The sequence below is a fragment of the Schistocerca nitens genome, chromosome 2, assembly GCF_023898315.1.
Source record: "Schistocerca nitens isolate TAMUIC-IGC-003100 chromosome 2, iqSchNite1.1, whole genome shotgun sequence".
Lineage (NCBI taxonomy): Eukaryota > Metazoa > Arthropoda > Insecta > Orthoptera > Acrididae > Schistocerca > Schistocerca nitens.
The window spans coordinates 864,124,745-864,147,126 of NC_064615.1; the positions used below are offsets into that span (position 1 = coordinate 864,124,745).

The 22,382-nt window shown below is 40.0% G+C and overlaps 1 protein-coding gene across 1 annotated transcript in view; it reads right to left on the reverse strand.

The window, feature by feature from the left end:
* LOC126237136 (methylcrotonoyl-CoA carboxylase subunit alpha, mitochondrial) overlaps window positions 1–22,382 on the reverse strand; it is a 95,889-nt gene that overhangs the window by 15,067 nt on the left and 58,440 nt on the right. The window contains exons 10-12 of the mRNA XM_049946963.1: window positions 3,741–3,885; window positions 2,471–2,664; window positions 2,174–2,365 (exon numbers count right to left, since the gene is read on the reverse strand). Coding sequence (XP_049802920.1) covers window positions 2,174–2,365; window positions 2,471–2,664; window positions 3,741–3,885 — 531 coding nt within the window. The remainder of the gene's footprint in view (window positions 1–2,173; window positions 2,366–2,470; window positions 2,665–3,740; window positions 3,886–22,382) is intronic.

Below are 22,382 nucleotides of genomic sequence, written 5' to 3' on the forward strand. Positions count from 1 at the left end.
TAAAACAGGGGCACTATACATCCAACAAATTTAATACAAATTACTGTCCTGTAATTTATGTGTTATAAAACAACTACTATAAGTTCTCTCAAAGTAATTCATGACAAAATAGTTCATGTGTAACTGGCCAGGTATCCATTTCCAATGGGCACAATATTTCATCAAACGACCATGTTACTGCCACCATCAAGTGCACTGACATACTGAATGCCTCAGAGCTGATACAGGGCTTATATATTCTCTCCCCCTCCCTCCTCCTCCTACCTGGTCTTCTGTAAAACAGCCAGTCCCAGGTGTGGGTGTGCATCTAGCACTCCCCCCACCCCCCACCCCTTCCTGCCTCCAAGTCGTTCCATCTAAGCTCCACACACAGGGACAAGTGTTGTCAGTATTTCTGCTGTTGCTCTGCCTCCCTCCGAAGTCAGTTTATTGTGGGACGTCTCCTCCCTCTCTTAACCAGACTCAACGTGTGTTCCCAGGCCTTACTAAGGACACTGCCACTACCATGATTTATCTGTGGCTCCCTTACTTGAATCTCAACAGATAATATTTGGGACTTTGTAATTAAAGTAAGATATCTGTGTTGGAATGCTAGTATGGTTGTAATCCATTGCATGCAATTCTGATAGACAATGTTCTACAAATTCTGACTTGTTAGGCTGCTGCAGTCTGGTATGACAGTGCTGTTCTCAGCAATAATCTTCAACAGGACACACAGTTTGGCCTATGCAGTCATGCTAAACTGGTAGGGGATCTCATAGCTCCTGTATTTCCATAGTCCGAGGTCATTCTTGACACTGCCAACCAGTGTATGTGTTTTACCCGTTGGGCAGAAGACAGTTTTCACTTGAGGTTTCCAAAGAATTCATCCAATATTCCCAGATAATTCACCACAAAATGGAATAAATGCAATGGCCACATCCTTCCGAGTTCTTCTTCTGTTTTTGCCAGTTGTACAGTTGGTATGGAATGTAGAGCTCTCCTAATATGACGCTTTGTGTAGGCATTTTTCCAGAACACCATCCTCAGAAGTTTAAGTTCTTGGTTGATGTTCTCATTAGCAAAGAGGGTGTGAGCCCTATGTACCAATGTTTTGAGCACACCATTCCTCTGCAACAAGTGGTGGCAGCTGTCCACATAAAGGTACAGGTCGGTGTGCGTCTTCTTATGGTACGTGTACATACTGTGGCCCACTGTGTCGTCTGCTCCTCTTTTTACCATGACATTCAGGAAGTGGAGCACTCCACCCACTTTGATTTCAATTGTAAAACTGATGTTCTAGTTTATGAAATTGAGATGTCTGAGGAAATCATTCGGCTTGACCCTTCCACATGGCCCTAACATGAATGTGTCATTGACAAACTGGAAGAAGCATGTATGCTTCCACTGAGCTGTTTCCAGGGCTTCCTCCTTGAAATGTTCTATATACAAATTGGCAACAACTGGTGAAAATGGAGTCCCAATGGCTACGCCTTCCATCTGCTCACAGTAACCATCAGCAATAAAGTATGTCAACATCGAGACATGACTAAAAAGGGTGGTCGTCTCTATGTCAAATTTCCAGCTAATAAGTTCCAAAGATTCTTTTACAGACCTCTGGTGAAAAGAGAGAATCTCTAAACTCACAAGGATGTCACAATCACTAAGCCTAAATTTCTTAAGATGCCCAACAAAATCCATAAAGTTGTGAATATAATGTGGACATTTTCCAACATAAGGAACACACACATCCTTCCAGTATTTAGCAAATCAGCTTTGAATAAACAAACAGAAATATTTGGACAAAGAGCTAGGTAGTGAATCAATAATTATGGGTTATAGGTAAGCTGCCTCAGAAAGTTAGAGAATTGGGGCACCAATGTTTCTAACAATGGGGTATAAGGGTTCCCCATCACTGTGAACTACTGACAGAAGGGAGGGGGAGTGGGAGGGGGACAAGGGGACGGAAGAGATATAAGCCCCACATCAGCTCCAAGACATTCAGTTTGGCAGTGCACCTGATAATGGCAACGTGGCTGCTTGCTGAAATACTGTGTGTGTCGAACACTGACATCTGGCCGATCACCCAAGAACTATTTCGTCAAAACTTCTACTATTTTAACATCTGACTTTCCTACTGCAAAGTACAAAATTTGGATGCTGTGATACATATCTGACAACTAAGTTAACATACCTCCATCTTCATGGCAATTATAATCATTAAGGGCTGTCCTACTTCCACTGTCTGTCCTTCCGAGACCCACACTTTATCTATAACACCAGGCATTGGAGCTGTTGCAGCATTGCTTCCACTCACTCCAGAACTCATTTCCTCTAATTCTTTCATGTATTTTGGCAATGGTATATTGAACTTCTGACTGCCATCCTGTGAAGTCATTGAAGTGGTATAAGGTAAAATTTTCCAACTAAAGTATAAAAACATAGTGTGTTCAAAATAATCACAAACTGAAAATGTAAACTTATATCTTACTTTTGTAAATATGTATATGTCACTCTCACAGAAGAAAATATGGGATTTTATAACATGCCCATCAATTGAGCAAGAAAGATCAAATGAATCTCCTGACTTTGTAAGTTCCCCATTTATTGTATATTCTTTTTCATTCCCCTCTATTTTAATCAAATATGATTTGTCTCTGTTATATGTAATATCTGCTGCTATACCTGGAATGAGATGTCAAAAGTTATGCATACATATAATATCATAAGATAGGCAACATATTATTCCTCATAAATATTATGACAGTAAATGGCCTGTAATATGTTTAAAACATACATGTAAATAAATAACATATTTTACACACACACACACACACACACACACACACACACACACACACACACACAGAGAGAGAGAGAGAGAGAGAGAGAGAGAGAGAGAGAGAGAGAGAGATATGCTTGCACAAACACCACATACAGACTAAGCTACAGATATATAAATGTCACTAAGCATTATTGAAACATTTACCCGGCACAAAACAGTTAAAGTTGCCCAACAAATCTTTCACACACATGCACATCTACTCCAAAATATTTTATACATACTGTAGAACTGTAAAATTTGTTATGTAACCTGATAGCCACAGTCAATTATTGATGGTTCAAAGCCCATCCAAATCTGCTTACAACAAAACTATTGTTTTTCAGGTGCATACACTAAGAAGTGTATGAAGTATTAGGTTTCCAGGAAAAAAAAAAATTAATATTCTCTCTCAAGATATTCTGCTTCAAAACTGATAATAAACTAGTATTTATTAAAACCCACAACAAAGATTAGAAATAATTTATACAAAACTAAGCATGTTTGGTGACCTTTAGTCCCAAAGCAAATGCTGTCTTTTACTGGAGATCTGGAAAGACAATTAGGAGCCCTTTTCATAGTTCTTAAACTCTTGTGTTAAATGCCACAGAAGGAAACAATTAAGTCGTTGCAGCAAATACTATACAGTTGCTAATTTCTTTTACAAAAACGTCACGAACAAAGAAATCTAACACTAAACAGCAGAAATTTGATCCCAGGTTCACAAATCAAAAAAGAAAATTTATATCAGGTTAGTAAGGAAACATTACCAAACTCTAATGTGGTTGGGTTTCATAATACAAACAGTAATAAACTGATGCAAAAAGGGGCATTTCCAACCAACAACAACATAGACAATACTGTGAGTTACCTCATACGCACAAATATTGATACTATCCCCCACAAATATGTAATATGTTAGAGAGATGGTGTTTATTACTCTCAATGCCTGGACAACTGAGGATTTCAGTGCGCTTCAAAAGATGATTTAATCGAAAACCCACTTCAGTTGCAAATGGGTTGTTGCTATTGCGCACTGATTTAACTGCCAACTCCTTTTCCTTGAGTAACTGAGCCAGGAAAGCCTGCAACACAAGGAAAACTAACATGTGATATTGTATATATGCATAGAATATTGGTCATGAGAAAATCATATTAATACCTAAAAGACAATTTGTTAGTGTTACAGAATTTTTTTAAAAAAAGGAAATATTTATTTCAAGAATGAAAATATGTTACAGAACGAAGAGGAAAGACAATGTGGGTCTCATTACCACTGGCAGAAATCCCTGACACATTTTCCTTTGTTTTCCGTTTCAGCTTCAGCAGGGACTCTATCCTGGTGACACATCTGCGGCTGACTTCCTGTCAGTACACGATGTCCTCCTAAGAACTGTCAGGTGCATTTTATCTGGTGTTCTGGCAGATATTTGCAGTGTGCAGCTGCAGTCACTCCAACAAATACTGCTCATCATGTCTTTCACATGATGCTGTGTATCAACAAAAAGCATCAGTTTCCTTTTATGTGTAAATTATTTTTTGTCAGGGGAATTTTACATGTCCATTTGATAGAGGAGTCCAAAATTAATCTTCTAGTGTGATATTCGTTTTATTGATATGTACTAAAGGAACAGTAGATCATAGGGAATAACAAGTACTCCAGCAGTCGCTCAGCAGCACACTGCACCACGCTGACAGCTGCTACCATGCAGAAATGCTGCTCAGTCACTGCAAGCATCTGCTCAAAGACCAGAGAAAATGCACCCGACAACACTTGGGGGGGGGGGGGGGGGGGGCTATATATTTTCCTAGCCCTTTCCTTAGGACTATAGATCAATAATGTCAAAATTCCTTAATATCAATAGTAGAAGAAAACAATTTCTCAGGAACAGTTTCCTTCAGAATTCTTCCTCCATGCTCATATGAAATGAAAGCATATAATTAAACACTGACAGGAGGAATGCATCACTGATTGCACTTTTGTGGCTGCCAACCAATCACAATACTGTAATTTCTATATTGGATCACTGATAATGAGTGTCAACCTGTATCACATTTCTTCATGTTGCTGACATAATGGACTGTCTACACATGTTTAAAAGCTGACAGATAAATGTAATCATATTTTCTTATTTTCAAAAAGAAATCGGAAGTTATAAGTAAGTTAGGAAAGTGTGAATCTGCAGCAAAACTTAAGGATTAGGGGACAGTATACAGACAGTGAGACACCTAAAGAAAAACAAAGAAAGCAGGGGAGTTGTATGAAACTGGAGGGTATTTTTCCTTCAACACTTCATCAGTATGGCTGACTAGATTTAAGCACTGCTATGGGATTTGAGAAATCGCTGTTCAGCACAAGACAGTTCGCATTAAGAAAGACACAGCTGACTTTTTTTGTGATAAATTCTTCAATTGCTCTGATCAGTACAATTTTTCCCTGGAACTGATTTACAACACCAACAGGAATAGACTGTACTGGAAGAGCACACCCACATGCGCTTTAACCTCTTGGCTAACTTTCCTTTTCTGCAAAGATTCAATGGGCGAGAACAAAATGAAGCCACTTGGTCCTGGAAAACTGAAACAATTATCCTCATTCAAAGGAATAACAACCTTACCATCATAGTATATGCATTTGACAGGATCCCAGAAAGACAATACTATATAGAGACACTGACTCTGTTCCGTATTTGTTTCTATTGTGCGTACATATTTGGAATGGAAAAGCGCGTGTGTGTGTGTGTGTGTGTGTGTGTGTGTGTGTGTGTGTGTGTGTGGGCAGGGGAGGGCCGAGGGGGGGAGGAGCACACGCATATATATCTGTGTGTGTGTGTGTGTGTGTGTGTGTGTGTGTGTGTGTGTGTGTGTGCGCATTCACATGCGAGTGTACATGTGTGGGTGCATGTGGATGTGGATGTGAGTTTGCGTTTTATTGTAGGCACTAAAGAGTGAAGCTTTCAGTGCCATATGAAAAGTAGTAGGAACAAATGTGGTTAAAACAGTTAAAAAGGTCATAAAACCAGGAGGAGTAAGTCCCGCATAATTCCATTCACTCACTCCCAACCTCACTTGCACAATCACACTATCTCACATCTCTTAACATAACATAAAATTGGTGAAATATATAGAAAACTGGTAATTAAAACACAAATAATACAAGGGAAAATCCAGGATGGAATGTAACAATAGTATGAAAAGGATAGTTGCCATATGGCAGAGACGCTGAGTCGCAGATAGGCACAACAAAAAGACTGTCACAACGTGTGTGTGTGTGTGTGTGTGTGTGTGTGTGTGTCTCCATTGTCTATTTTTGACAAAGGCCTTGCTGGCCGAAAACTTATTTTGTGACAGTCTTTGGGTTGTGCTTATCTGTGACTCCGCATCTCCACTATATGGTAGGTCACAACTATCCTTTTCATAATTCTGTTACAAATAATACAATAGAAGAGCTAAAGTAACTACACAGAGAAATATGACTACCTCATCACCCCCCCCCCACACCAAAAAAAAAAAAAAAAAAAAGCTACTGCAACAATGGAGGTGACACATAATCAACAATATGCATCTTGGAAAATCTGTTTTTGTCTCAGAAAACTTCAGCTGATGCCTATCAAATCTTACAGGAGACCTATGGAGAGTCTGTTCTTCCCTACAGCACAGCTTGAAGATGGTTTAAATTGTTTAAAGAGGGGCACAATCAATTTCGAAGGAAGGCAGGGCCGATGCTCCAATTACATCTACAACAACACGACTACTCTGCATTTCACAATTAAGTGCCTGGCAGAGGGTTCATTGCAGCACATCTTACAGCAAAAATCATCAACGCTGTTATTTTCAGTGTGAGGGAGGATCAATGAATAAACAGATGAGCCCTTTCAGAAGTACTGAAAATTTCATTGGGTGCCACAGACAAGTAGCTGACAGAAAATATATAAACGAGTCATTTCTGCGCACAGTGGGTTCCAAGACTGCTGATTCCTGAACAAAAGCACATTTGCATACACGTTTATATGTAGCTGAAGTTGGTGCTAGCGGAAGATCTAGAGTCTCATTCAAAGGTAATCACTGCTAATGAAACTTCGCTACATCATTTTGATGCTGAGAGTAAACAGCAAAGCTCAGTATGGAAATCTCCACTGCCAACCTATAAAAAAGCAGAAGTGTTTGCTTTTGCTGGGAAAGTTGTGGTCATATAATTTTTTGGTATTCATGGACTGGTTTATCAGCATGTTGTTGCTGCACACACATCAACACCCAGACAACTTTGAAAGTCTATATCCAGGCACAAAAGACCAAAATATTCTTGAAACAGATTGGATGCTCCGCCACAATGTATGGCCTCGTATTGTGTCATTACTGAAAATCTGGCAAAAACCAATGTGAAATGCATCCCTCAGCTTCCAATAGTCCAGATTTAGCTCTGTGTGACTTTTTTCTATTCTCTAACACGAAGAAACACCTTCCTGGGAGGCATTTACCATCATCTGACACAGTAGTGAAGGCTGTGGAAGCAATTCTTAAAGACCTTTCAAAAAAATTGTTTCCAGCATGTCTTTGCTGACTGGCAGAAATGCTGGGACAAGCAAATCACATCCAAAGAAGACTATTTTGAGAAGAACCACCAAAAGTATGATGAGTAATGGTATACTGCCAAAAAATTATGATTATTCTTTATTGAACAGCCTCATAACAGAGCAGCCAACAGAGACCCTTGCTTAGACCCATCCGTGAATACAGCTGTATAGTTGTGATACTCATTTAAAATGTCACAAAATAACACATTAAAAACAGATGCAGGAGTGCAGCATCTCCTGGACTGCACCAAATCTAAGATTACTCTAAGTCTCTGAAGTAACCACAAGGGTAGTCAGTTAAAGTCCTGAGTCTGGTTTGTCCTTGCCCCACACCAATTGACAATAGCACATGCTTCACATGAATTTGTAGCTGGATGAGCAACAGTATGGCATGCTGCTGGACTGGGTGCAGTGACGATCTTATATGTTCGACCCATTGTAAGGATCTGCTGCTGGATGGTGAGTGCCGGTTCCCCAGCCTCACCATACACATTGGGTACAGGGCTGGTCGTACAAGATCCCGTGACCAGCCTGATCTCCATATGGTGGACAGTGACAATGATCTTCAGCTACAAAGGTATCACCAATTTGTATATCATGCATCTATAGTCGTCATCTTATGAAGGCCCTATAACCGAGCAGATATGACCTGTGGCTAAGACACTTTATGATTTCAGTGCTTTCTGCATCCTTTCCTTTGGATCCTTTAGCTGTGGTAATGATGACAGTCTGGAACAAAAAATTAGATCCAGAAACCTCACCAAGTCTTTAAAATGCATAATGGTGTCCATCATACGGAATCAGGTAAATTCAAAACATGAAGAGAATGGTTAAAATTCACACACACACAAACTCTCTCTCTCTCTCTCTCTCTCTCTCTCTCTTATCCGCAGTCAATGTAAAACCCGTCTCTGCTCGCCACTTTTATAACCTCTTCACCATAAGTTGCAAATGATGAGTTGTAGTTGCGGCACTGGAGGACAAACAGAAACCTGCTAAATCATACACAGCATTGACCCCTGGGGCAAGTAGAGTGGGAGCCCCATAATACATTAGAGCACTGAAGTCTCCCAGCAGGAGAAATGATCAGGGACGTTTCTCTACAAGATCTGCGAGTAAAGACAGAGTATATAGTGATCCTTTGATCCAAATGAACATCAGCAGCAACTGCTTGGTGATCAGTAACCAAGGATAGAGTACAAGAGCAGTCTGTGTTGACGACAAACACGGCAACCCTTGTCTTGGCCCTTTCGCCTGCCAGGCCATACTTGAAGGCGTTAGTAGATTTAAAATGGATCTCTTGTGAACAAACACACACAGAGGATGTTCCTCTGCTAAGTATTTCAGTTCCTTCTTATGCATCCTAAACCTCATGATGTTTCGCTGCAGTGTGTGAGCCATTTTATCAGTAAGGTTTTCTTTTCATCCTGTCTCTCGGCTCGAGCAGGGATACCTGCATCAGTCGGAGGCTCAGACAGATGCTCTGCTCCAGGCAGGTGCCACAGTTTATGAAGCCAAATCCTTACAACCATCAGATAGAATGAGTTCTGTTTGAGCTGACCGTTTATGATCTGTCACCTTCTGCAAAAAAACACTTCCTGTTTGGCTTGGTTGCCAGAGGAGACTTCAGAGAGGCAACTGCAGTAGTGCTAGTGGCAGTGCTGGCTGTTTACTGAGTCTGCCATTTTCGATGCCGGAAGCTCTACAATACGGCCCATATTGCTCTTCCTTTAAGGTACACACTGTAGTTTCTACTTCAGATGGGTGAGCCCCACAGAAGTTACCACACTTCGGAGGAGATGAAAAACAAATCCTTCATGGATGGTCTTACCACATTTGCTACAAGTGGCACCCCCTTAAATCACAGAGTGGTGTGCCCAAGGTGCTGACATACAAACTAGCATACTGGGTTGGGTATATAAGGCCTCACAGTTATGTGAATGAAACCAGCCTCGATACGGTCTGGAAATGTTGTACCATGGAACATAAGACTAAAAGAATCAGATTTCACCAGCTCGCCCCCTACCTCTTCATGAAGTTTTGCACATCAATCACACCATCTTGAATACACACACCCTTAAAAATTCTTCTTTAGTGGTATCAGAAACATTTCTGCATAGTTCAGGGTGTTGTGTAGCTCCACTTCAGTGGCATATTACCAGAGGCATTTAGCTGTCTGGAGGTTTGTTCCCTTGTTGGGAACTAGACATTTCAACCAATAGTGTTCCATTCCTGAATCACTTAATAGATTTTAAGGTGCCAGCAATGCCCCCTAAACCCTTTAGAATATAGAAAGGTGAAACTTTCTCATTGTTTACATCAGAAACCAGATGGCAGTTATAAGAGTCGAGGGGCATGAAAGGGAAGCAGTGGTTGGGAAAGGAGTGAGACAGGGTTGTAGCCTCTCCCCGATGTTATTCAATCTGTATATTGAGCAAGCAGTAAAGGAAACAAAAGAAAAATTCGGAGTAGGTATTAAAATTCATGGAGAAGAAGTAAAAACTTTGAGGTTCGCCGATGACATTGTAATTCTGTCAGAGACAGCAAAGGACTTGGAAGAGCAGTTGAACGGAATGGACAGTGTCTTGAAAGGAGGATATAAGATGAACATCAACAAAAGCAAAACAAGGATACTGGAATGTAGTTGAGTTAACTCGGGTGATACTGAGGGAATTAGATTAGGAAATGAGACACTTAAAGTAGTAAAGGAGTTTTGCTACTTGGGGAGCAAAATAACTGATGATGGTCGAAGTAGAGAGGATATAAAATGTAGACTGGCAATGGCAAGGAAAGCGTTTCTGAAGAAGAGAAATTTGTTAACATCGAGTATAGATTTAAGTGTCAGGAAGTCGTTTCTGAAAGTATTTGTATGGAGTGTAGCCATGTATGGAAGTGAAACATGGACGATAACCAGTTTGGACAAGAAGAGAATAGAAGCTTTTGAAATGTGGTGCTACAGAAGAATGCTGAAGATAAGGTGGGTAGATCACGTAACTAATGAGGAGGTATTGAATAGGATTGGGGAGAAGAGAAGTTTGTGGCACAACTTGACTAGAAGAAGGGATCGGTTGGTAGGACATGTTTTGAGGCATCAAGGGATCACAAATTTAGCATTGGAGGGCAGCGTGGAGGGTAAAAATCGTAGAGGGAGACCAAGAGATCAATACACTAAGCAGATTCAGAAGGATGTAGGTTGCAGTAGGTACTGGGAGATGAAGAAGCTTGCACAGGATAGAGTAGCATGGAGAGCTGCATCAAACCAGTCTCAGGACTGAAGACCACGACAACAACAACAACAACATCTTTGCTTTTAATTATTAAAAATTATTCTGCCTAACAGCATGTGTTCTGTTACTATAAACTGAAATACTGGAAAGAATTCCTGAATCAGGAGAACTGGTAATATGAGTCCTCTTGTTAGGATGGGTGTTGATACCCACCAGCCATACACCATTCCAGTGGCAGGTTATATGGAAAAGTTCAAGAGTTCCATCTCAGTCCCACGAGCAGCTAGGGAAATAAGGGTCAACACAAACAGAGCCCCCCTGCCTGGGTCAGCCTTAATACAACTGATTTCAGGAGGTTCCTCAGAGCTTGCCTGCTAAAAGCCAAGCATCTCATGAGCACGCAAGCACACCTTGAGATGATGATGATGATGATGATGATGATGATGATGATTATTATTATTATTATTATTATTATTATTATTATTATTATTATTATTACTGTAGAGGTTTTTACCATCTTCACGAAGTGGGTGGTTACGCCAATATTCCTGATATCCCAATATGACAGAAGGAAAGTTGCTACTCACCATATAGTGGAGACGCCGAGTCGCAATAGGCACAATAAAAAGATTCACACAATCATAGTTTTCGGCCATTAAGGCCTTTGTCAGCTGTAGACACACACACACACACACACACACACACACACACACACACACACACACGCGTGCGCGCAAGTGCAACTTGCACACACGTCTGGAGTCTCAGAGAGGTGAAACTACACTGCGAGCAGCAACACCAGTGCACGATGGGAGTGGTGACTGGGTGGGGGTAAGGAGGAGGCTAGGGTGGGGAGGGGGGAGGGGGAGGGATAGTATGATGGGAGTGGCGGACAGTGAAGTGCTGCAGTTTGGACGGAGGGTAGGAGAGAAGGTGCGGAGAAGGGGGTGGGTAAGTAGCGAAAAGGAGAGAAATAAAAATAAAAGAAATTAAAAGACTGGTTGTGGCAGTGAAATGATAGCTGTGTAGTGTTGGAATGGGAACAGGGAGGGGGCTGGATGGAGGACAGTGACTAATGGAGGTTAAGGCCAGGAGGGTTACAGGAACATAGGATGTATTGCAGGGAAAGTTCCCACCTGCACAATTCAGAAAAGCTGGTGTTGGTAGGAAGGATCCATATGGCACAGGCTGTGAAGCAGTCATTGAGATGAGGGGTATCATGTTTGGCAGCATGTTCAGCTACAGTGTGATCCACTTGCTTTTTGGCCACAGTTTGCAATGACCATTCATGCGGACAGACAGATTGTTGGTTGTCATGCCTACATAGAATGCAGCACAGTGGTTGCAGCTTAGCTTGTAGATCACATGACTGGTTTCACAGGTAGCCCTGCCTTTGATGTGATAGGTAATGTTAGTGACCGGACTGGAGAAGGTGGTGGTAGGAGGATGTATGGGACAGATCTTGCATCTAGGTCTATTACAGAGCTTTTCTGTAAGAAGACAGAAGATGACACAATTAATCTAAATAATTATTGTGATGCTAATTATGCATAACACTCAAGGAACAGGAAGAGTGCAAGTGCAAAAATATTTAAATACTGTATGATGATTTAGTTTTATTTAAAACAAATATCACATTATAAAGAGGGTGTTGGAATGGTAAAACACTATGTTTGCTGTATGTTTTCATGGGTTGGCAACTAGAGTAGAAGCAGAATGCAAGTTGTCTGTGGTGAAATAAACAGTTGTCTGTGATCTGTATGTACAAAGAAGATATAAATAGTCATGTTATTTAATCAGTGTTTTTTATAATATTCAAATAAAGTGAACCAGGCAACTAAAAATGTTAAACTGAGAAATAACTGTTGAAGTGTTTGCAAAAGCAAACGTTCCAAATGTGAACCATTTATTCTTGGCCAGTGTTATTTTTACGTCCTTTCTTACTGCTGACAATCAGTTTCAAAGCATGAAGCCTTCGCCTTTGGGTATATGGTTTGGTAATCAAAATCGTATACATCCAAAGGTACATGGGAAGTCATCATACAGCTACAATGTGACTCTGAGCAATAACATGGCATCTTCTTTTAAATTTATATGTCTAAATTATTTATTTTTATTTAAATTTATATGTCTAATCTAATTTATATGTCTAATCATTTCCCAAAAATCTGATTCCAATGAGGCCAAAAACTGATGCTAATTTTCAGGTTGTTAGTGAACACAATCTGTCACAACATTGTTTACCTTTCATAAGCAGAGGCTTCCTTGTAGTTCACACATTCCCTGTGTTCTGATGACAATAAAAGTAGTTCCATGTTCCATACAAATATAATGAATAACGGAATTCCACACAACTACCTTTCATTTGAAAATTACGGTGACGGAGTAACTACTTGAACAGTCTTGGCACTCATAAGGTACTCTTCTATGCAAGATTATTTGTGATCCACCTTCCAGAACTCTTCCTAACAGCCCACAACCCTGAACTGTTCATTTGATTAATAGTTGTTGATGGCATTTTCATGACAGAAGTATATTCTATTCCTTCAGGATCTTAATGTCCTCTGCCAAATCCACTTGTTCCTTTTGAGTTTAGTCAAGTTTACACAGAAATCTGTCCCTCTAACAGCTTTGTAAGAAATGCTGGTCACAATAAGGCTTCATCACACAATAACCCCTCATCCACCAATATAACTGCTGTTCATCAGTTACCACTTCTTCCACACCAAGATGTCTCTTCATTGACATATGAGTACCAGGAGGTATCACACATGCAGTGTCAAGCAGTTCTTATCCAAATAAGCCTCTTGACTTGTATACAAACACATCTCATTTACCATTTTCTCGTATGCTTTTGAATCTCAATACCTCCATGAACAAGACACAAAAAATACCATTCTCATGCAGTTTCTCACTTGGTTGAACACACTTTTTACATCTATTGTTACAAAAGAGCTTGCACAGATGTAGTTCCTCACATTTGCTACAAGGACCTTGACCACCTTTTCTTGTTCCATTAAACAAGTAATACAATATGGAGCACATTATGAGTAAGGCCTATCCTATCACCCCCATCCACAACCATCTACCTCAGTCCTGAAGTGAGCATCTTTCACCCAGAGTCACAGTAACCTCCGAGAACAGCTATATCACCCATTTTACAATCTGCCCTTTCCCACCCCACCACCCTCCCAACAGCATTCAATTCACTGTGTAAAACAACATTGAAACAGATCCCATGGACAACCTTTATCATCCAATTGTAGGGAACAATTTCACACCACAGGCAAACAGCTGCTTAATAATTCACATAAATTCTTCATTTTCCAGGGTTAGCTCTTTGAACTGTGCTGAAGGAACCATCTCTCTAATAATTGATAAGTTCTGCAGTCTCCCTTGCCAGACATCCACAAGCTCTTACACACCTACAGCCCCTGGGTCAACAGTTATGACACTCTATTCCTCCACATCAACACCTCGTATCCAGTTTCCCTTACTCTCTTCAACTTAGTGAACAATATTCCTTGATATTGAATGCACCTCTCTGATGATTTAATAAGAACATCTATCCTATTAGACCAACCCATCACAAATATATCACAAATATACCCTCCATTTTGACAGCAGCGAACCCTCTTACAACATAACAATTTCACTTATACTTTTGCGGGAACACCAACATACTGCCCACCAAAATGAATTGATATTGCCAAACCATGTCCAAGGCTTAGTTTTAGTGATTTTTTCGAACACACTGCTTCACACAATGTCATGAACAAAAGTAGCTGCTTCCTCCTCATATCATCATTTTACCTACAGTGATGAGCAAAACACCATGATTGAACACTGACCTCCATGAGACTGAATGCTGCCTGGTGGACTGTAGACACATATTGCAGTAAGGAAAGTATATAAGTGGAGCAGAGACAAATGGGAATCATTCTGACAAAGATACGGGCAGCAAATGGGGAAATCCAAGGGCATAATCGCCCCTGACCTTGGCCCACAATTACGCTCTATCAGCCTCGGCACTCCATACCTGAGCTTGATACGATGTGTAATTCAGCCAGTCGCTGCAGAGTGCTGAGTGCTAACTGTTACCAGCTGCTACTAAGTGCCAAGTTTATAGTGTTAAAACAAACAGCATCTTTCGATTCAGTAGTTTGGAGTTGAAAAACTTCAGTTTTTCATAAGTTTCTATAGCAAAGGAAGCTATCTGCTTCAGCACAATTGGTAAGAAATATTTACACACAATCGCACTAAGAAGTATTGGGTGGTTTTCCCCACTGTTATAACAAAAACAAACTGATTTTTCTAGTTCTGGGACTATATATATTTCCAACTGTTTTCTAATGCCATGGGTTTGCAAGTATGGGAGAGCACTTGTCACAAAATCCAACACTGCATTTGCAAATTCACAATGGGCACAGATGGATAACACATGCTGTTCCCTGTGATGACATGGCAATATACCGAATCCATTGTATGGAGATTTAAGCAAAAAGGTTGAACTCAGATGTTTGTCTGTATAACAGGCTATTTCCTTTAGTACTTTCATTATGACATATCCACCAACATAGCCCAATGATGAAAGTATAACAGAATTAAGCTGTATAACTGAAAACTATAATGCAGGAGTAGCTTTAATAATGAATAGGAAAATAGGAGTGCGGGTAAGCTACTACAAACAGCATAGTAAACGCATTATTGTGGCCAAGATAGACACGAAGCCCACGCCTGCTACAGTAGTACAAGTTTATATGCCAACTAGCTCCACAGATGACGAAGAGATTGATGGAATGTATGATGAGATAAAAGAAATTATTCAGGTAGTGAAGGGAGACGAAAATTTAATAGTCATGGGTGACTGGAATTCGGCAGTAGGAAAAGGGAGAGTAGGAAACATAGTAGGTGAATATGGATTGGGGCTAAGAAATGAAAGAGGAAGCCACCTGGTAGAATTTTGCACAGAGCACAACTTAACCACAGCTAAAACTTGGTTCAAGAATCATGAAAGAAGGTTGTATACATGGAAGAACCCTGGAGATACTAGAAGGTTTCAGATAGATTATATAATGGTAAGACAGAGATTTAGGAACCAGGTTTTAAATTGTAAGACATTTCCAGGGGCAGATGTGGACTCTGACCACAATCTATTGGTTATGAACTGTAGATTAAAACTGAAGAAACTGTAAAAACATGAGAATTTAAGGAGATGGGACCTGGATAAACTGACTAAACCAGAGGTTGTACAGAGTTTCAGGGACAGCATAAGGGAACAATTGACAGGAATGGGTGAAAGAAATACAGTAGAAGAAGAATGGGTAGCTTTGAGGGATGAAATAGTGATGGCAGCAGTGGATCAAGTAGGTAAAAACACGAGGGCTAGTAGAAATCCATGGGTAACAGAAGAGATACTGAAATTAATTGATAAAGGAGAAAATACAAAAATGCAGTAAATGAAGCAGGCAAAAAGGAATAAAAACATCTCAAAAATGAAATCGACAGGAAGTGCAAAATGGCTAAGCAGGGATGGCTAGAGGACAAATGTAAGGATGTAGAGGCTTATCTCACGAGGGGTAAGATAGATACTGCCTACAGGAAAATTAAAGAGACCTTTGGAGAAAAGAGAACCACTTGCATGAATATCAAGAGCTCAGATGGAAACCCAGTTCTAAGCAAAGAAGGGAAAGCAGAAAGGTGGAAGGAGTATATAGAGGGTCTATACAGGGGCGATGTTCTTGAGGACAATATTATGGAAATGGAAGAGAATGTAGATGAATATGAAATGCGAGATATGATACTGCGTGAAGAGTTCGACAAAGCACTGAAAGACCTGAGTCGAAACAAGGCCCCGGGCGTAGACAACATTCCATTAGAACTACTGATAGCCTTGGGAGAGCCAGTCCTTACAAAACTCTACCATCTGGTGAGCAAGATGTATGAGACAGGTGAAATTCCCTCAGACTTCAAGAAGAATATAATAATTCCAATCCCAAAGAAAGCAGGTGTTGACAGATGTGAAAATTACCGAACTATCAGTTTAATAAGTCACAGCTGCAAAATACTAACGCGAATTCTTTACAGATGAATGGAAAAACTGGTAGAAGCTGACCTCAGGGAAGATCAGTTTGGATTGCGTAGAAATGTTGGAACACGTGAGGGAATACTGACCCTACGACTTATCTTAGAAGAAAGATTAAGGAAAGGCAAACCTACATTTCTAGCATTTGTAGACTTAGAGAAAGCTTTTGACAATATTGACTGGAATACTCTCTTTCAAATTCTGAAGGTGGCAGGGGTAAAATACAGGGAGCGAAAGGCTATTTACAATTTGTACAGAAACCAGATGGCAGTTATAAGAGTCGAGGGACATGAAAGGGAAGCAGTGGTTGGGAAGGGAGTGAGACAGGGTCGTAGCCTCTCCCCGATGTTATTCAATCTGTATATTGAGCAAGCAGTAAAGGACACAAAAGAAAAGTTCGGAGTAGGTATTAAAATCCATGGATAAGAAATAAAAACTTTTTGAGGTTCGCCGATGACATCGTAATTCTGTCAGAGACAGCAAAGGACTTGGAAGAGAAGTTGAACAGAATGGACAGTGTCTTGATAGGAGGATATAACATGAACATCAACAAAGCAAAACAAGGATAATGGAATGTAGTTGAGTTAACTCGGGTGATACTGAGGGAATTAGATTAGGAAATGAGACACTTAAAGTAGTAAAGGAGTTTTGCTACTTGGGGAGCAAAATAACTGATGATGGTCGAAGTAGAGAGGATATAAAATGTAGACTGGCAAAGGCAAGGAAAGCGTTTCTGAAGAAGAGAAATTTGTTAACATCGAGTATAGATTTAAGTGTCAGGAAGTCAATTCTGAAAGTATTTGTATGGAATGTGGCTATGTATGGAAGTGAAACATGGACGATAAATAGTTTGGACAAGAAGAGAATAGAAGCTTTTGAAATGTGGTGCTACAGAAGAATGCTGAAGATTAGATGGGTAGATCACATAACTAATGAGGAGGTACTGAATAGGATTGGGGAGAAGAGGTGTTTGTGGCCCAACTTGACTAGAAGAAGGGATCGGTTGGCAGGACATGTTCTGAGGCATCAAGGGATCACCAATTTAGTACTGGAGGGCATCGTAGAGGGTAAAAATCGTAGAGGGAGACCATGAGATGAATACACTAAGCAGATTCAGAAGGATGTAGGCTGCAGTAGGTACTGGGAGATGAAGAGACTTGCACAGGATAGAGTAGCATGGAGAGCTGCATCAAACCAGTCTCAGGACTGAAGACCACAACAACAACAACAACAACAACAACAACAACTGAAAACAAAATAAAGCTCTTTATGAGCATGCTTAGTTTAAAATTTTCAAACTTATACTACATTGGTTTTTAATTATTATTAAAAGTGGTTTAGGAAAAATTGAAATTTTACTTTTCTGAGAAGGTAATATCAGATTATTTTAACACTGGTAGGTGCATAAGGCAACACTATTATACACTCAAAGACAGACGTCGTATCACAACAGTGCAAGCCAGTATGCTGACAATATCTGCAGGCAATTGTACTTTCCCATTGTTTTTACCTTACTAAGAGGTGGTGATTGTTTCGTAAGTGAATTTTTCCACATTGAAACTGCATTTTGTCCATGTCTCTGTCGGTACATGAAGGTTCCGACAATAAATCAGTTTTCAAAATTCTATTCATGCTAAAGGTCAATGTTGTGCATGTCGTTATTGCCAGCTGTTAATTGCAATCTGCTAAGGAACATTTCTACACAGTCACTGTTAAAACTGACACTGAGGACAAAGTGAAATCCACTATTTAGCAAATGTTTTACGCATTTAGCTGTCAAGATGGTTTAAGTTAAATGGCTTTGTAAGTTTCATTATTTAGAAATTGCTTCTCAAATGGAGCCCTTTCCTTTTCAATATAGATGTGGAAATTTATTCTGTAGCTATTCCAATCTTTCATTGTTAACTGAAAGGTACTGCATTCTGTCATCATTGCGAGAACTTGTATGATGTGATGTACTGCTGACATCATGAAGTGTGTACCATTTTAACACATGCTCCATGTATTTTACTGTAGCTCCTGAAGAAGTAAAATCCAAACCTATCTTATGAATGTGACTACTGTCTTCAAGAAGTTTTAGTGTCACAATTACTTCTGGTGAAAATAACTGCTTCACACACTTAACATTCATTTTCTTGAAGTCTGCAGGATCAAGAAGTTTCCTAGAAAGAAAACTGGCAGGTTTTATAATTTCTGAACTTTGTAGTTTACAGCTTTTTTTTTTTTTACATACTTCCCAGAAATCATTCCCTCGCCATCAACCATACTTCTTTCTAGAATGAAAGACCTCAAATTCTTTAAAATGTGACATTGGTTGAAAGCTAGAAAGAGCAGCCATTCACAGTTTTCTGGATGTGGCACTTTAGGAGACAGTGATTTACACTGACACAACCTTTTCATCATTATGACGTTTATTTTGTATTGTGTGTTACCAAGCACAGCACAAAAAAACCACATTGTTCTGTTTCATTTATCACAGACAGTGTAAGTTTATGCTGATCTTGACTTTACCAATGGCATAATTCCTGTTTCTTGCAAAATATCACCAACAAAATGAGAAAGAGTACAGCTACAGGGCAATTTCAGCACAAAATTTCTGGCATATTTGTAACCTTTGGGATGCTGTATTGCCAGTATTTATTTATTATCTCCTTACATCAGAGAGTCGACTTTTTATTAACCTTTTTTTTTATTTTCTACAGTAAGAATTCTATTTTAGACATCTCACTTTCTTCTAATATTAATGATTCCAGGTTTTTGTGATAGGTGTTACTTTCATACTGAGCAAGTCGTTCTGACAGCATGTGAATATTACATTCCTCAATCTTCAGTTTTTTGTTATATCTCCATGTTTCAGTTTTTTGTGATCTTAGTTCTTTTTCCAAGGCTTTTAGTTTGGAAAGTCTTTCGTCTTCTGTTTGAACTGCAGCTTATGTGAATGCATTTAATGGAACAATAGTGCTGGCTTCTTGTGCAGGACTTGCGCTTCTTTCACGTTTACAACACACCTGATCATTTGGAGACTGTTTTTCAATTTGTCGGCTAGATAACGCTACTATTGGAATTTTAAGGAGAGGATAATTTGGAAATCTGCTGGAAATACTACCTTTTCTGAGAATCTGTCTCTTGGAACCAGATTTATAGTCTGCCTTGGTAAACTGTTGACTGCAAACTACTAATGAGCTTGACAACTTATTCGGCATGAAGTTATCTCAAGAAATCAGACTTAACCATGCATTTCTTAGGTCATTACCAGTCGAAAATTTGTGGTAACTTATGCCACTATTATTTCCTTTTTTGTTATTACAGAACAACAAACATCAGTAAGATATCAGTATGGAATAATTAATGTATTTCAGACTATTATATATTGTATAACGTAGTATCAACGTACTTCATTGTAAATTTTCAACACTATCAGCAACACGCACAACGGTATTACAAATGTAAATACTACAACAACATTTTCAGCATTATATGCTTTCTGTATTGCTTACCTTTGTTAAAAGTTGACTGCAGTTAATCATCAAACACAGTAAATCTACTAAATCATATATTACGCATTCACTCTTCATAGTCTACACAAGCTAACAATTCCACAGTCCAGGAGTGCCTGGGCATAGCCAAGTTAGCATATTAGCAGGCAGGCTATGGGTTTCAGAATAGTCAGTTCATGGAACAATGGACGGGAGAGGTTACAAACTACATGGACACTCTCAGCCCCATTTGACCTCAGAATGTGCCAAAGAAGTTAGAGCATACTAGTGGGCTTTACTTTGACAAGGGGCAGATTGTTATGGCCCACTGCCAAGGAACGAATATCTTGGAAATTATCGAACCTCATTGGCTGTTTGTGTGCTACTGTCGTGAGTATCTATGGAAAGCTTCTGGAAGGTTCTGGAGGTCTCGGGACATTCCACTTTGTAAGGCAGAGCAGGCAACAATCTGCAGGAGATCTGATGACAGAGTCCAACACAGGTGCAGGAACAAGTGTTTTGGAAGACACCGTCCAGTGCACATTGGAGAGTATGGGGTTCCACACCAACATGTTTTCGTGCAGAGACAATGAAATCACCAATTATGACTGCAGTGGGACGAGATAAAAAAAAATTGGACTGTGGATCAATGAAAATGTGTTGCCTCATCAGCTGAAACATTTTTCTTGTTACACCAGGTCGATGGTTGTTTCCGCATTGCTCTCCAGACAAACAGCTGCTCAAAAACATGCTTGTGGCACAGACACAGGCCAGTGGGGGCAGTATTATACTATGGGGACATCACTTCAGATTCCAAGGAACCTATGGTAGTAATCCAAGGCACCTTGACAGCTGCGGACAACATAAACAGCTACCAAATTTGCCTGATCTGAAAAGCTGTTGGGCAACAACTCCTTGCCTACAAACAACCACCATAACATTTGCTGTATTTGCATGATCTGTGCATACACATCTAGCACCACATACCTCCAGAAACCTACCAATGACTTGTTGAATCAATGCCATGCACAACTGCTGCGATAATGTGTTCCAAAGATGAACCAAAATGCTATTAAGTGGGTTTTATACAGTTTTGGCTCATCAGTGTATCTCTAGAGGCCTTTACACACACCTCACTATTTTTCTCTAATGCCTTATCATTAATTACTAGTTGTCTAACTACCACCCAATCATTAATTACTAATCATCTAACCCCCCCCCCCCCCCACACACACACACACACACATATAAACTACCCATCAAAAATGGCCAGACATCTATCAGCAGACATTACTATAGGGTGTCTCCAACCTTCACCCGTATGACAACTTGAACTCTATGGGAGATACTTTCAATGAAGTGTCTGATTGTCTGGGAGAAATGGCAGCCCATTCTCTCTCAAGCCCGAATCTGCAGACAGTGGTGACGCTGGACGCAAGGGTCTGGAGCTAATTTGACATTCTAGCTCATCCCAAATATGTTCCATTGGGTTAGGTCAGGACTGAGCAGCCCAGTCAATCTCATCAATGTTATTGTCTGCAACCCATTGCCTGACAGACGCTGTTTTATGACAGGGTGCATTTTCATGCTGAGCCAAACAATCTTCATTGCCAAACTGCTTCACTACTGCATGCAGTACACAATACCGTAAAATGTATTTATATTCTTCTGTGTTTAGCATTTTCTTAAGCACAAAAAGGGGACCACACCCTGACTATGAAAAACATTCCACATAACACAACACCATCCATCTCTGCTATACTTCACTGCTGGCAGATAACATTCTCTGGGCATTCATCAAACCCTAACCATTCCATCAGATTGCCACAAGTTATAGCATGATTCATCACTCCAAATCACTGATTTCCAGTCATCCACTGACCAGAGGCATTGCTTGCACTTCAAGTGTCATTTAGGATTGATTACAGAGGAGTTGCTCGATACTGTATCCCATTCGTTTCAACTCCCTATGCATGGTCATTGTGCTAGCTGGAGTGCTGGTGGCATTTAGAACTCTAGTGATTCCTTCCACTGACTGCATGCAGTTTTTTGCAACTAGCTTTCGCAGTAACCTACAGTCTCTGCCCGTCAGTGAGATCTTCCTGGACGTGGTTTAGCTGTGAATATTCCTTATGTTTAACCTTCACAGTCACGCCACCAACAATGATGCTACCACCACTAACACTGTTTAATGAAATAATGTGGTCTCCCAATAATAAA